General features: G+C 40.6%; 1 protein-coding gene across 1 annotated transcript in view; it reads right to left on the minus strand.

Moving 5' to 3' along the window:
* Nucleotides 1-15,975, minus strand: part of ATP8A2 (ATPase phospholipid transporting 8A2) — a 500,148-nt gene that overhangs the window by 216,216 nt on the left and 267,957 nt on the right. Inside the window, exons 25-26 of the mRNA XM_042457059.1 lie at nucleotides 13,180-13,363; nucleotides 3,466-3,576 (exon numbers count right to left, since the gene is read on the minus strand). Coding sequence (XP_042312993.1) covers nucleotides 3,466-3,576; nucleotides 13,180-13,363 — 295 coding nt within the window. The remainder of the gene's footprint in view (nucleotides 1-3,465; nucleotides 3,577-13,179; nucleotides 13,364-15,975) is intronic.

A 15,975-nucleotide genomic window follows, 5' to 3' on the forward strand; every position in this document is an offset into this window, starting at 1 on the left:
GAGGAAGCTTTCTTGGGCTGCATCTGTACTGGAGAAATAATGCAGTTTGACACCACTTTAACTGGCAAGGCTCAATGCTATGGAATTCTGGGATTTGTAGTTTGGTGGGGCACCAGGTCTCTCTGACAGAGAAGGTTAAATATCTTGCAAAAGAGAAAAGAAAAACAAAAACAAAAAAACAAAAACAAAAAACAAAAAACCTACCTGCATTTAGACTTCATGTCTCACATATACTTTTATTTGAATATTCTTTGCCTATTTTTTAAAAAATGTAAGAATTAATAGCAATAGCAAGTACATTTCTATACCGCTTATCAGTGCACTTAAGCACTTCCTAAGCGGTCTACAATGTATAAGCTAATTGTTCCCAGTAAGTTGGGGACTCAATTTAGTAACCTTTGGAAGGATGCAAGGCTGAGTCAACCCTGAGACCCTCACTGGTACTGAACTCACAACCTTGTGGTTTGTGAGTGAGTAGCTGCAGTACAGGCATTTAACTACTGTGCCACCAGGTCTCCAAACTGACAATAAACATGTTCCATCCCTCTTCCACATGGCATCTTTTCAATCATTTAAAGAGGGTTATCACATCACATTTTAATCTTCTCTTCTTAACAACAGCAACATCAACCACAATCATAATTTATGTATATCCCACCTTTTCTACAAAATAGAGATTCAAAGCAACTTACAAAAATTAAAACAAATATAGATAAAAGCACAAAGACATAAATTAAAACTTACAAAAAGTTACTGTTAAAAACAATTAAACTATCTATAGATTTAAATCAATTTATACCAAATCTATCATAAAGGCAAAAAACAAAAATCAATACAGTCGGCCCTTCTTATACATGGATTTTATACATGGATTCAAGCATCCACAGTTTGAAAATGTTCAAAAAAGTATATACTGTATTTCAAATATCAAACCTTGATTTTCCATTTTTTATAAGGGACATCATTTTGCTATGTCATTATATTTAATGGGACTTGAGCATCCATGGATTTTGTTATACACGGGGATCTTGGAACCAAAGCCCAGCGTATAACAAGAGTCCATTGTGTAACAGTATACTATTAAAAAATTCTTGAAGTCAGGGGCTCTATAGGCTAACCCTTTCCTGGCAAGATCGGGGCCATGGCAGCCTCACACCGTGGCCTTGATCCGGCCTTTGGAGGGTGCAAAAAGGATCTGCAAAAAGTGGCTCCTTTTTATGCCATCCAAAGGGCACCATAGCTGTGGTGGCATGGCTGTATGGTAATCCTTCAACATTGTGTCATCTGGACGCAGTGCTGGAGGCGTGCCATGGTGGCATCATAGTGTTCTGGGGGCAGAGTCAGGGTATGCGTCATCAGGACGCTGCACCCCAACTCAGCCCACAGGCCTCAGCTAATAAAAGCCTGTTGGAATAGAAACACTTTCACATGCCAATGGAAGAAAAGAAAAGTTATATTAACCTCCTTCAGGAGTGAGTTTCAAAGTTTCGGAGTGGCCACTGAGAAGGATCAGTGTTCCCAAGAGAGGTTTTCCACAGAGGATAATAAGATGGAAAGCAGGGCATCTCCAAAGATCTCACAGTTTTGACAGGTTCATATAGGGAGACATGGTCCCTCAGACAACTTGGATTCAAACCTTATCCACTGAGCTGCTATGTCAAAATACTTGCTGAGCTTCTGTGGAACTGAAGTGGGATATGGGGGGGGGGGGGGGTGTTTAAAAGAAACAATGACATTGCTTTGTCTGCTAAAAATGTACCCATTGCAAGTGTCAAAACAAGCTGTGTCCTCAGGCTGGTACTATGATTCACTGGTTCTGTTGCTTCACTATAACTATGAAATACTGACAAAGGCACTGCCATAATTTGCTTCTTTTCATCACTTGGAAATTACACAGAATTTACAAACTAGAACCATTAAAATCAGAGAAAATGTTGCTACTGGTTTTAACGAGCTTGGAAAAGTTCCTTTTTCTTGAGTTCCAGCTAACATATCTATTGGTCATGTTGATGGTGAATGTTTGGAGCTGAAAAAGAAATGTTTCCAAGCTCTGGTTTTTCAGTGGAAATGCTTTCCAGGGTTCACATCTTAAAGGAAAGCAGAGTCTTTAGAGAGCTATGGGATTTCATATGTCATTTACATTAAAATCATATGACTGAGATCTTAATAATGGAAAACCATTCTAAGTACATCAGCAGCCGGTAAGAAATAAAATCAGAACAGAATATATTAACTTTTAAAAGGCCCTGGAAACTTTAGAAAAGATTTGGAAGGACACAGTGCTAATCTGCATAGAATGCAGCCCACACAAATGGTGTTGCTATCATTTACCATTCTAGGGCAAGCTTTTACATTTTTGGCAGCTTGAGACATATGGTGAAATATGACCCTGGAGATCTAAAGTAGAGGGGACAGAGGGCACTGGGTGTCCCCCCTCCCCAGACATTTCTTCATTGCTTATTTAACCCAAGTGTGTTCCCTTTCTAAAAGTAGCCCTCTGTAACTTCTAAGTCTGGCTATTCTCAAGCTCCATCATGTAGAACTGCCTCCACATTAGTAAGATGATTCAAAAACAGATACAAATGACTTCAAAATGACATTCCAGTGCAGCTGGGTTACACAGTGCTTTGTATAACTACTCTTCAGACAAGAAGAAAACTATAGTGAACCATGCTGTGATTTTAAGTAGAAAAAGGAAGGATCACTCATATGTGCCCCACATAGAGCCTTATCACACTAGACAAATCCCGTTCAAAAATGGGGTTTTAAAAGTAAAAAAAATCCAAAGATGCAGGAAATTTTTCAGATGCATAATGTCATCTGAGAAACCTCCCACATTTGTGGGGTTTTTCTACTTTTAAATCCTGTTTCTGAGCAGAATTCATCTAGTGTGATAAGGTCCATACAGCAAGGGACAAGGGCTGTAGCTCAGTTAACACAAGCTCTGCAGGCCCTGGGTTCCACCCCCAGAATCTCTAGGTTAAGAAATAATCCTCCCTAAATGACAGGGAAACTGCTATTGATCAGTTTCAACAATACTTTACTCAATGGACCAATGGTCAGGCCCAGTGTAAGACAGTTTACATGGTGGAATAGACACTAATTCAAACCAGACTTGAACACTTGAAGTTCTGCGCTAGATGGATAAATTTGCCCGTGTCAGCTTTTGCCATATTTTATTTCTTTAGAATTTCAAGTTCTTTTCATCCCAAACATTTTTTAAAAAAAAGACTTTGTACATATTTGTAATTATTTACTCAATTAAGACTTAAATTAAATCATTTTAAATTACTAACACTTATGTGGTCAACATTTATCTGAGCCTTGCTTTGACTCTTTCATACTGCGGCTGCACTGTAAGCAGCCTAACTTGTATGTGCATATACATATATGAAGAATGCCATATAGCATTTAATGATCATGTCCAGTTACTATAATCAACTAAGATTAAAACAAGAAACTTACCTCAATAATATACAGAACCACATTCTTATAAAAGCAATAAAGTATGCATTTTGTCACTCGATTGTAACTCCAGGCTCCATGGACGAGTAACAACTTCTCCAGATAAGAAAACTAAGGAAAGAAAAAAAATTACCAATAACTGAATGAGCTTGTATCACTTTCCTTATAAAGTGGAAGACACTGAAATTAACTAGTGATTAAAACAGTTGTTCTTAAAGTGTTGTTGTTCTTATTGTGTGCCATCAAGTCATTTCTGACTTATGGCAACCCTAAGGAAAACCTATCATGAGGCTTTCTGAGGTTGAGAGTGTCTGATCTGTCCAAGGTCACGGAATGGGTTTCCATGGCCAAGCAGGAAATGAAACCCTTATCTTCAGTTGTAGTTGAACCACACTGGTTCTTGATATTACATGTGTGCTTTTAATTCTATAAATTCAGAGTGGATTCTGATTATTATATTTGTTCCCATCTCACCTTCAACATTTATGCTCACTGAGTGCATTTCTAATACTAAGTCAAGAACATGCTGCAGGCTGTCAGAGATCAGCTGTCATGATGGCGGTTCTTGTTAATCTTCTCAAGTTGGTTTTGAGTTATGGCGAGTCAATTAATAAGAGACCTCCAAGACATCCTGTATATTAGGGATGTGAAAATCTCATGGGCTTAGATCCCTGTTTGTCAGTTGTGTAGTGTAACTATGCTACGCTAAATATCACAATCTATTGTACAAACACCAACACCCCAGCATGTACCTGCAGGGCTGTGTGCAGTTGTGGACTCCTTGCCTCCACTAAACACCCTGCACAATGTCATAACCACCACAACCACCAGCACCTAACAATGGCTAACATTCCTGATTAGGATACTGTCCTTGTGTAATGTGCAAAAAGCACAATCACTGGTCCAATGCTATTTATACCAGCCAATGCCATGATTTAATTGTAGTCTTTAAATCTCACCTACATTTTGTTTTTAGCTTTGTAATGTATTGGGTTACCAAACTTTTCTTACATTTTCTTCTCACACTGAAATCAGCATGCCTCCATGGAGAATGTATGGAGAATATGAGTGGGAAGGCACTATTGTGCTCATGTTATGCTTGTGATCTCCCTCATATGTTGCAGCCATATTGCTAATGGGTGATAGTTACAGAGAGCACACAACTCCCCTGTTGCAACAACTCTACTGGCTGCTGGCCTGTTACTGGCACAAGTTAAAGTGCTGGTTATGACCTATAAAAATCTATAAAGTTCCCGTCCAGGCTACTGGAAGGACCATGTCTTCCCATATGAGCTTGCCTGAGAGTTAAGGTCTTAAGGGGAATTAATTCTCCCTCTATCACATCACCTTCACAGGCACATTTGGCATGAACGTAGGAGAAGGCCTTCTCTGTGGATGCTTCCAAACCTTGAAACTTGCTCCCTAGGGCAGTTAGGATGGCTTGGCTCTTACTTTGCTATCTTTTTAGGAGCAGGTTTTGACATTTCTATTCCAGCAAGCCTTCAGGAATTTTTGTTTTTATGCCACAGTACTGTTTTCAATCTTTGGCGCAGTACAGACCGCCCGAAAATGGCGGTCTGCAAGCACCTGTTTTAACTCCAGAGGGATGCTGCAGCCACCAAACTGCGTGACGTCCCTCTGGAGTTAAAAGAAACCAGTTTTCTGGGTTCTTTTAGCGGTGTCCAGGTTATGTCGTGAGTGCGCCATTGGCGCAGTCGTGATGTAACGGACTTGCAGCGATGTGCGGACGCCCGGTAGGGTTGCCATTATTGTCCACTATTACCAGGGACAAAATGTGGAACAAATTCTAGACCAAACTGTAGGACAACTGCAGGACAAAACTCAGCCCAAAAAATGTAGGACATTTAAGAAAATTGGAGGACCTTAAATGTCCTACATTTTGGGCTGAGTTTTGTCTTGCAGTTGTCCTACAGTTTGGTTTCAAATTTGTCCTACATTTTGTCCCTGGTAATAGTGGACAATTATGGCAACCCACAAGTCCCTTACGTCAAGATGGCGGCGCCCGTGTGGACAGGACGCCACCATTGCATACTCGGGTTCTGGACCGTGTGGTTGCTGCGTGATCTGGAACCCTAGTATCGCTGCCGCCTCACCCATTTCAGCCCGTTTGTCTTGGGCCCAAGTTTCAAATCAATATTTAAATTATTTTAATTCTGTTGCTAGTTTGTTGCTGCTGTGTGCCTTCAAGTCATTTCTGACATATGGTGACCTTAAGACAAATCCATCATGGGGTTTTCTTGGCAAGATTTGTTCAGAGGAGGTTTGCCTTGCCTTCCCCTGAGACTTGCCCCAGATCGTCCAGTGGGTTTCTTCGCTGAGCTGGAAATTGAAACCTGGTTTCCAGAGTCACAATTCAGCATTCAGACCACTACACCATGCTGGCTCTTACAACTGTTTTGATCCCAACTTTTCCATGTTTTTAAAGATACATGCTTCTATTTGTAATGTTCTGTCTTTTGGAAGCTAACTTGCACTATTGTCTTTACATCATGGTTGTAATTTTCCAAGGCATCCATTTTGCTTAAGTGTGAATAGAATGCTAGAGACTGAGCATGGCTGATTCAGCAGAGCTCTTCTTATGTTCTTATGAATCAGTTCAGAAACTTTCCCCAAGGTCCAGGTTTCTGGGCAATTATTCTTTGCAGCACAGTTCCTCATTCTTTATGTGAGCTTAAAACAATTTTTGAGCTTTCCAGGGTATACTGCTGACATACCTTTGGCATATGGTGATTCTATGCACAGGTCAGGGCTCTTTGTGGATCCCTGTTCAGAAATGGCTGCTCAAAAGTCACTAAATGATGCAAAAAGAGCTGAGCTTGTTTTAAAATAGTGGAAGTTTAGAATCCAGGTCAGGTAATACTAAAAAAGAAAAAGAAAAAAAAAACCTCCAGCTGGTCTGCCTAGAATGCACAGAAGTATGGAATTCCAAAAGCCACGCCGGCTAGATTCTGGCAGTTGACAGGTAACACTTCTAAGCTCTGACAAAGCTGAATGAAATGTTTCTTAGTAGAAATCAACAGCCTAAAAATCTAGTATGATGCATACTTATTCTGAATTAAATAAAAGTAGCTTCAGTGTGGTTTTACTCCTGAGTAAGCATACACTGAATTACAACCAAAAAGATGTAATCTTATCCATGTTTACTCAAATGTAAGTACTATATTGTTTGGTAAGGCTTATTTCCACATATATCTGAAAAGGATGACAAAACTGGTCAATTTGTGTGTGTGTGTGTGTGTGTGTGTGTGTGTGTGTGTGCATGCTCATGCTTTCAAATTGCCTGTTTACTTATGGTGGCTCCATGAATTTCGTAGGGTTTTCTTAGGCAAGGAACATTCATGGGTGGTTTTGCCAGTTTTTTTCCTCTGAAATATAGCCTACAGCACTTGGTATTCACTGGCAGTCTCCCATCCATTTACTAATCAAGACTGAGTCTGGTTAGCTTCCAAGGTCATTCTGGTCTATGCAAATTTGTTATGGGGCTAGGATGGGGGAATTCCATAAATATGAGAGTAAGAGAAACCTCAAACGGGTACTGAAAACTATAGCAAACTTTAATGAACTTGCAATGTAATCTGTAGAAAAATTATGCCTACCTACTAAAACTAAACAAATGGAATTACTGTATCCCTAGAGAAGGTTTACACTAAAATGCACTGGGCAACTGACTGTTTAATTACTGTTCCTTACATTTTTCAGTACCATTTTGAAGACTGCCTATGTATGTATGTATGATTTCTACAAAAACTAACAATTACAGTAGCCCCTCCCAATTCCCAGGGGAATCCGTTCCCTGCCCCCCCTGTGAAAATGGCAACTTGCAAATATTCAAGTCCCATTGAAAATAATGGCATGTGTGGGACTGTGCCCAGGTGCACACTTTCATTTTGTTCCTCTCCACTTGTCCCTCCAATGAAGAGTGAGAACACAGACTCCAAGTCCCCGAAAAGGGAGGGACAACTGTATTTTCATTTACATCCTTCCTCCAGGTGTCTTTTATATAAAAAGTCAGCAAGCCACCTTTTCATTCCAAAAGTTTCCCTCTAACATGAGTTAGAATGAATTATAATGACTTTCTCAGGACCATTCAATTTCATGGTTGAGCAGGGATCTGAACTTAGCCTCCACTCTTTACCCCCACCCCATGTAAATCTAACACATCATCTACTGTACCACTTTTGCTCTGAGGATGTTTTTTTCTCATTCAGTAGCAAAAAGCTAGAACAATAAGCATTCTGCAAATTCAAGTAATCTTGCAATGGACCATTCAATATGTTAAACAGTTCAGCATAAACTCTGGAAAACACTAAAGTCCAAAGTGTGGCTGATCTTGACAGAAAAGAAAGGAAGCAACCACTGAACAAGACTGATGCACGCAACAGTGCAATATGGTTTTGTTTGTCTTGACCACATTGTGGCAATTTTCCTTTTCTAGACTACAGATTCTGGGAGCTGCAGTGCAGAAAGTAACTTATCCAGGCTCTGGTTTTGATATGCCAATCAACAAGCTTTCCTTCACATGCCTTCTAGCAAGAAATAAAATTATACTAGTAGAACAATGTTCCTTCATTTTTATCCTCTCGCTGTCTATCTCACAATCAACTTTGCAATAAGGGCTTCTGGAAGTGTATGAAAGGATAACATGCTATGCAACCCCTAATCACCCCCGTAGTGCTTGTCACCTTGTAGGAGGAATCACAAGGTTGTTAGGACCACATGGGTGGTGTCTGTACAGGGCTTGCCTCAGGCATCCCCAAAACTGCCAGTGCTCATTAGCTCAACAAAATGTATGATGTGAAAGGCAGAAAAGGAACATAATCTAGTCTTCTTTAGGAAACATGAGGCCAAATTTTCAATTAATAATTATTTTTATTAACAGTTGTATAATATAAGTGATCCTTGAGCATAACATATTTCCTGCTTTGAATAACAATAAAATCTGCATCCAATTTCTGAATTGCCTCAGAACTTTCTATATTTTGTTTGAGGAGCGGCAGAGAGCATTGTGACCTCAAGGAAATAAATGTTTTCAAAAGATGCTGTTCTCCTCCTTCCATTGCTTTTTTTAAAATAAAAAATCTAAGAAAGTTAATTGGTAGCAAGAGATTATTATTTTTATTCTATTTATTTATATCTCACCTTCCTCCCAGTACAGGGATTCAAGGTGGACTCAAGATATCACACTTTTCCTTTAAGTTATGATCTGTCTGAGACTTTTCAGCATGTTCTGAACTATACCATGCGTGGCATCATTGCTTTTTAGGTATCACCTGAGATACACTTGGGAAGAACACACTGTGTGAGCACATAGGGGAGGGTATTTATTACCTGGTTAAGAGAGCCAGTGTGGCGCAGTGGTTTGAGCTCTGGGTTCTGGAGACCACAATTCGAATCCTCACTTAGCCATTGAAACTCACTGGATAACCTTGGGCAAGTCACATTCTATCAGCCTCAGAGGAAGATAAAGAGAACTCCCCACTCTGGACAAATCTTACCAAGAAAACCCTATGATAAGGTCAGCTTAGGGTTGCCATAAGTCAGAAATTGCTTGAAGGTACACAATAACAATTATTGGGTGTGGCAATCCCAGTGGAGGAATACTCTTTCCTTGGGAATCCAAATGGCACCAACTTTGGTTTCATTACAGCATCAAGTTATTAAAGCCTTTGGGGAACTCATGATTTCATCTAAATCTGTATACAAGCATATGTTGAAAAAGTTTTAATTTTTTAAATGATTCAGTTGTTTCATATGTTTTTAAATTGTTTAAATTATTTCTATTGTTTTAAATGTTAAATTCTTTAAATTGATTTCACTGTAAGCTACCCATAAGCTTATGTTACAAGGCAGAATATAAATGTGCCATGAACCAGCATGGTATAGTGGTTTGAGCATTGAACTAGGATTCTGGAGATCAGGGTTTGAATCTCTGCTTGGCCACAGAAACCCATGGCTGACCCTAGGCAAATCACACACTCTCAGCCTCAGAAGACCATGTGATAGGGTTGCCTTAAGGTTGCCATAAGTCAAAAATGACTTGAAGGTACATAGCAACAACAACAATGAATTAATGATGAAATAAACAAATAAGCAAGAAAACATGCAAACATCTCAGTGGCATTCAACCCTGCCCAGACCTGGAAGCTCAGTAGAGAAGGCTCAAGATTCCTTCAGGAGCACAGAGAACTACTCCAGCAGCTCTTCCACTGCTGGAGTCACTGAACAAGAGTCACCAGATTCAAAAATTCAATTCACTAGGTCTCTGCACTGATAAAATTGGTCTCTTCTTGGCTCTTGGGTCACTCCTGTTACCACTAGGTCTGCAGGAGAAAAGGAAGAACTAGGAGTTTATACAAGGCAGGAGCTGTGTAGCCACTGGACTAGTTAGTGTAGAGTTTGAAAAAGTGACCTTTTTGGCAGTCTTTAAAATGTAATTTAGTGCCATTGTTTGTTGCATCGTTTAAACAATAATGCATGGTCTTACTCTTGCTACTAATTGTTACTGGGATCGTTACTTTTTAGAAAATTGCTTAGAACTCCTGTCAAAATGCTCCTATAAACTAACTTTTTAAAGTAAATTTTATACCAGTCAAATAACTTTGTTCCAATTCATTACATTACTTTTGATATGTACAGTATATACTGAACTATAAGTTGACTTCCTGTATAAGTTGAGGGCAAGTTTGGGGGCCAAAACTATGGATTTTTACATGACCCATGGATAAGTCAAGGGTAAAATTTAGGGGCATGTAACAAAAGATGTAAATGATGAAGCAAAGGAAAATGAGGCCAAAGAACTTACAAAATTCTGGCAGGCATAGCTGTTCCTGCTCACCCTAAAAACTGGGTGGATGAGAGAGTAGAGGGGGTCAGTGCTTCTTTTAGCTGCTCTGGAATAGGAGTGGAAATAACTACATTACATATACTTTGTTACTTCCAAGTTCAGTTTTCTGGACTACAGCTCCTAGAATTTCACAGTGACCATGAGCAATTCAGGTTTATATTCAAGAGTGAATTAGCCTTAGTATTAACCCAAGAAAATGGGCAGCATGCTGATTTTAAAGAGGCAGTAAAATTCTATACTTCCACTGCTTCTGTCTGTGTTGGCATGAAAGTAAATCAAACATTCCCACAGTGGACTGTTTATCTTCTGACATTCCTATAGGTGTTGCTCTACAGTAACTTAGTCTTCCCCATCAGTTGCCATCCAGATGTGCTAGACTACAACTCCAACCATCAGGAGCCAGCATGGCTATAGTTGATATATCTTTAGCATCTACCCTCCTCTTCCCACACAAATAAATTCCTTCCAAATTTGATAGGCTGGGCAGGAAAACAGGGAAAAGATAGGAGTCCATAGGAGTCGAGATTGTGCATGTATGCTAGCTTCAAATGCATTCATAAATTTATTTTTACACTTCCATTTTAGCTCTCCTCCATGATTTTCCCGCCCCCATGCCCCATGTTATCTTCACAACATTGTCATAGATTAAGTCAAGAGAAAAGTGGCTGACCTCAGATTGCCTCACTGAGTTCCACAAATGATTTGTATCTTAATTTAGGACTATTAGTACCCACCCATCTACCTTTCCCCAATGTGGTGCCATCCAGAAGTTTTGGACTACAAGTTCTCATCAACCTGAGCCAGGGATGACAGAAGGTGTTTCTAAAACATCTGGAAGGTACCAGGGTCTGCTCTAACTGCTACATTGCACCTGCTCTTAGAAAAAAATACTAGTGGCAAAACACATGGTGAAAGTACAAACTTATAGCTGGAATAAACAGGCAAACTTCCCACAAAGGTCTAATCTGCACTGCAGAAATAATGATGTTTGATGCTGTTTTAACTGGCTCAATGCTATGGAATTCTGGGATTTGTAGTTTTGTGAAATATACAGTCTTCTCTTTCAGAGAGCTCTGATGCCACAGCATACTACGAACCCCAGGATTCCACAGGAAGGAGCTATGGCAGTTAAAGCAGTGTATGCCCAGCTCCATAAGGCCTAGCCCAGAGAAGGAAGAAGGGTCCTCCCTCCACTCCATCTGTCATTGCCCAGGCCTCAAAGGGAGAGAAGACTTGAGGGAGATGAGAAGACTTGATCCCCTTCCCCACTGCCATTCCCTTCTCCTTTTGTGTCATGTCTTTTTAGACTATAAGCCTGAGGGCAAGGAACTGTCTAATTAACAATTTGTAAGCTGCTCCCAGAGCCTTTGTGGCTGAAGAGCCAGGTATAAATACTCCAAATAAATAAATTAATTCTGCAGTGCAGATCAGACCACAGTCTTAATTTCACTGTTTCATTTCATTTAATTTCTGTCTGTGTTTGGCCTCTTCAAGAGTTCTTCCAATGTTGAACACTGATACATGTTACTGCTATAGCATAAACTTTATTGGTGGCAAGTGATGCACCAGATAGTAAACAGCAGAGAGCTATTCCACTCCTTTTGCTGATGGGGTCCACCAGCTCTTCACAGCCAATGGCACAAACAAACGCACAAAGTCTTCTAGAAGGTCATTAATACCAAGAAACCCTTTGTCACTTTGGCATGGCTTCCAAACTCTTAGGACACATGCATCATTTAAACAGCATACCTCCAAAGTGACCCGAAGCAGCTTTATTTTGGCCTGTCTGTATGGGGCCTATAACTAGTTATGACTAAAAATACCTAATCTGTGTCCCTCCCTTCCAGTTTCAGTGTTCACTTTTCTATGCTTAAAATTTGGGCATAAGTCCATGAGTGAAAGTAAGATTCAGAACCATGTTTAAGTATTGACACCAGTTGAAAACAGTTGAACTGGAGCTTCAGCAGTGTTCACCACTGCAACGTAAAAGGATAAGATTGCCTCTCTCTCTTCAGAGGTAAAGTTGCTTCTTCCAGTGTTGGCATAAAGGTAACGCATCAAACTAACATGTTTTAATATTAAATATTTCAAATTTTTACACTTCCACAATGACTGGTATGATATTTATTTCTGAATGTGAAGCTATTACAGAGATCTTCATTAAGGTATCACTCTGCCAACCATTTTTTTTAAAGGATAGTAATTTTTCTTGTTTTTCTGGAGCAATGATGCTCAAGTATTTACTTTTTTGGATTACTCCCAGTTACTCCTAGCTGTGACAACTAGAATATTTTGGAAGGGGGGGAGCAATACTTTACTAAGCCTTGTTGATTCTACCCTTTTTCAAATGGCAAGATCATTCATCTATCCCAGATCAACCTTCCCTGATCCCTATGGGCCACAACTGTGGAAATGGAATAGAAATGAACAACTATTCTTCATAGTATTTACCTGAAATAACTGAAATAAAAATGAGTGCCAGTTTACTAGCACTGAAGGTTTTTGAAAATACACTCCATCAACAGGTGTCCAAGCCAACAGCAAGAAAAACTGTCATTAGCTGAACTTGGACAGCTGTAATGAGTGACTCCTCTTCCCAATTACTGGGATCTGAAGCAATGTGTGAAACAGAGGGAGAAACCTAAACCTTCTGGAGAAGATGCTTCATGGCTGAATACTATGGAAGGGATCCCAAGCACTTAAGGGGTATCTGGTTCAAAGCAGCAGACTCAGAGGAAAGAGAAAGAAAAATCTGAATATCTAGGTCAGCAATGAGGTGTTCATGTTACCGATGCAGCCAATCTCTCTTTCAACAGGACAAGCAGCTGCCTCCCTTCTGGGATTCTAACCTGTGCTATCGCATAATCGGAGGAGTTGGTCGCCTGCATGCCTTCATTGCCGCTGATCCCTACTCCAACATGAGCCGTCTGTATCATTCCTACGTCATTGGCACCATCGCCGATGGCCAGGGTGATGGCATTCACGTGCTTCTTTACCATGTCTACTATTTCAGACTTCTGCAAGGGAGACACCCTAGGAAGGAGAAGAGAAAAACTTCAGACTATGTCCCATACACTAAACTATGTGTGTCTTTCTAAAAGGGACAGCTGTAATCTAGATTTAGACATATAAAAAGGGCAGTTACTGGAAAGTTTCCTTATCCAACACTTAAAGCTTTAGGGTCCATGCCAAATCTTACACACACACACACACACACACACACACACACACACACACACACACCTAGTTAGAGAACATTGTACTGTTGCTGTAAATATTGCTGTAAATAAATACTGAATAAAAATAAGAATATTTAGTAAATTTCTGGTACTGAAATAAAATTCTGGAAATGAACCCCGATCCTCAGAGTCATAGCCCAACAGTCAAACCTCTATGACATGCTGGCTCTCATTTTCTTTCCATGACCTTAAACCAATTTGCTTCTGCCATATTTATCTATTTGTTACAATATTTCAAAACCACTTCATCATAAATATAAATAGAATCATAGAATCATAGAGTTGGAAGAGACCGCAAAGGCCATCCAGTCCAACCCCCTGCCATGCAGGAAATCTCAATTAAAGCATCCCCGACAGATGGCCATCCAGCCTCTGCTTAAAGATCTCCAGGGAAGGAGACTCCAACACACTCCAAGGGAATGTGTTCCACTGTCGAACAGCCCTTACTGTCAGGAAGTTCCTCCTAATGTTGAGGTGGAATCTCTTTTCCTGTAGCTTGCATCCATTGTTCCGGGTCCTGTTCTCTGGAGCAGCAGAAAACAAGCTTGGTCCCTCCTCAATATGACATCCCTTCAAGTATTTAAACAGGGCTATCATATCACCTCTCAACCTTCTCTTCTCCAGGCTAAACATTCCTAGCTCCCTAAGTCGTTCCTCATAGAGCATGGTTTCCAGACCCTTCACCATTTTAGTCTCCCTGGACACACTCTAGTTTCTCAATGTCCTTTTTGAATTGTGGTGCCCAGAACTGGACACAATATTCCAGGTGAGGCGTGACCAGAACAGAATGGAGTGGCACTATTACCTCCCTTGATCTAGACACTATACTTCTATTGATGCAACCTAAAATCGCATTGTCCTTGTTAGCAGGCTGGTGCATGAATACAACTAAAACTGTAAAATACATAAGGTGCTAAGAAATCCAAACATGACATCAAGCTGTAGAAAAGCAACAAAAACAATAAAAGAAACAGTCCACTGATCTTACAATGTTTTGGTGAAACAAAGAAGTTTTGACCTGGTACTGATACTATTGCAATGCTGACAAAGTTAGTACCTCCATATTAGTACCTGGTCAAGCTACATTCAATGTAGTGGTTTGAATGTTGGACTATGACTCTGGGCCCATTCACACTACCTTTTACCCCTGTTTTGAAATCGATCCTTGCATGTGAAGTTCATATTGGGCCCGATTCTGTCACAATCCAGTTCAAGGCATGCACAAGGAAATGCCCTTTAGTGTGGGGTATTGAGATTCGGGCTAAAAATCCATCTTTTCTGAAAAAGCCCAGGTTCCATGAAATCTGAACTTGCCCCCAATCATGATGGGGGCAAATTCAGGGAGGGATTAAGGTCAGAGGGTGGGTAGAGGGCAGAGCCTTCCCTCCCCTCATTGGAGAAGGAGGAGAAAAGAGCCAAAAGAAAAAGGGGAATCTGACAGGAAGCTAAAAGGGGAAGGGGGGCTGCAAAGGGCTGTCAGAGGGAGGGGGGGGGGGGGACTGGAAAAAGTGATGGAGATGGAGGAGGAGGAGGAGGATGAAGGAGCCGTGGGAAGAAGGGATCCATGGAGGGCATTCTACAAAGGAGCAGGAGGAGGAGGATGAACGAGCCAGGGCAGCTCAGAGGGAGGGGAGGGTCGGAAGGAAAGAGGAGGAGGAGGATTGCCAAGGGAAATTGGGCTGTGGGGCCAAGCTGGAGGAGGGATGTAGGGAAATCAGGCTGCAGAAGGAGTCTCTTTTATTTTTGACAATCTATGCGCATGATTTTTTGGGTGACATGTCTGTGTGCTTGCTTGTGCTACTTTCATTTCCTCTTGCTCCTGGATTATTATTATTCTTAGTGTTATATGCGGATGCTACAGTCAGAATGCCTGCTCCGCATTTCCCTTTTATTCCCAATTGATTCCATGGGTCAGTTGGAACTGACAGGTCACTCTCTCTCAGCCTCAGTGGAAGGCAATGACAAAGCTCCTCTGAAGAGAAGGTAGCAGGAGGAAAGGGGTCAGTTCAGTTCAGGTCACAGGCAGGGCACAAACGGAGCTCCCATCAGGCACCTCCCCCCCCCCTTTTTATATTTTTTAAAATTATTTTTGACAAAATATGTGCATGTTTTTTTTTCTTGAGGCAGATATATAGATGGATAGAACGTGGCTAGCAGCTTGTTCACTTTCCCTTTCATTTGCTCTCTACCAGCAAAGGGGAAATGTTGCAAAGGGCAAGACTTCCGAATGAATGCTACAGTTTGAATGTTACATTTGCTGCACTTGTCAATTTGGCAAATTGTCAAAATGATACATGCTTTTGCTACTGTCTCTAAGGAATTCAGGGGTAGTCCTGAATTGCTTTTAAGAGCAAAAAAGAATGCATGGTAATCACATCCTTTTCTGGCATTTCCGAGGTGAGGAAT

This window comes from Sceloporus undulatus, chromosome 3, assembly GCF_019175285.1.
Source record: "Sceloporus undulatus isolate JIND9_A2432 ecotype Alabama chromosome 3, SceUnd_v1.1, whole genome shotgun sequence".
NCBI lineage: Eukaryota > Metazoa > Chordata > Lepidosauria > Squamata > Phrynosomatidae > Sceloporus > Sceloporus undulatus.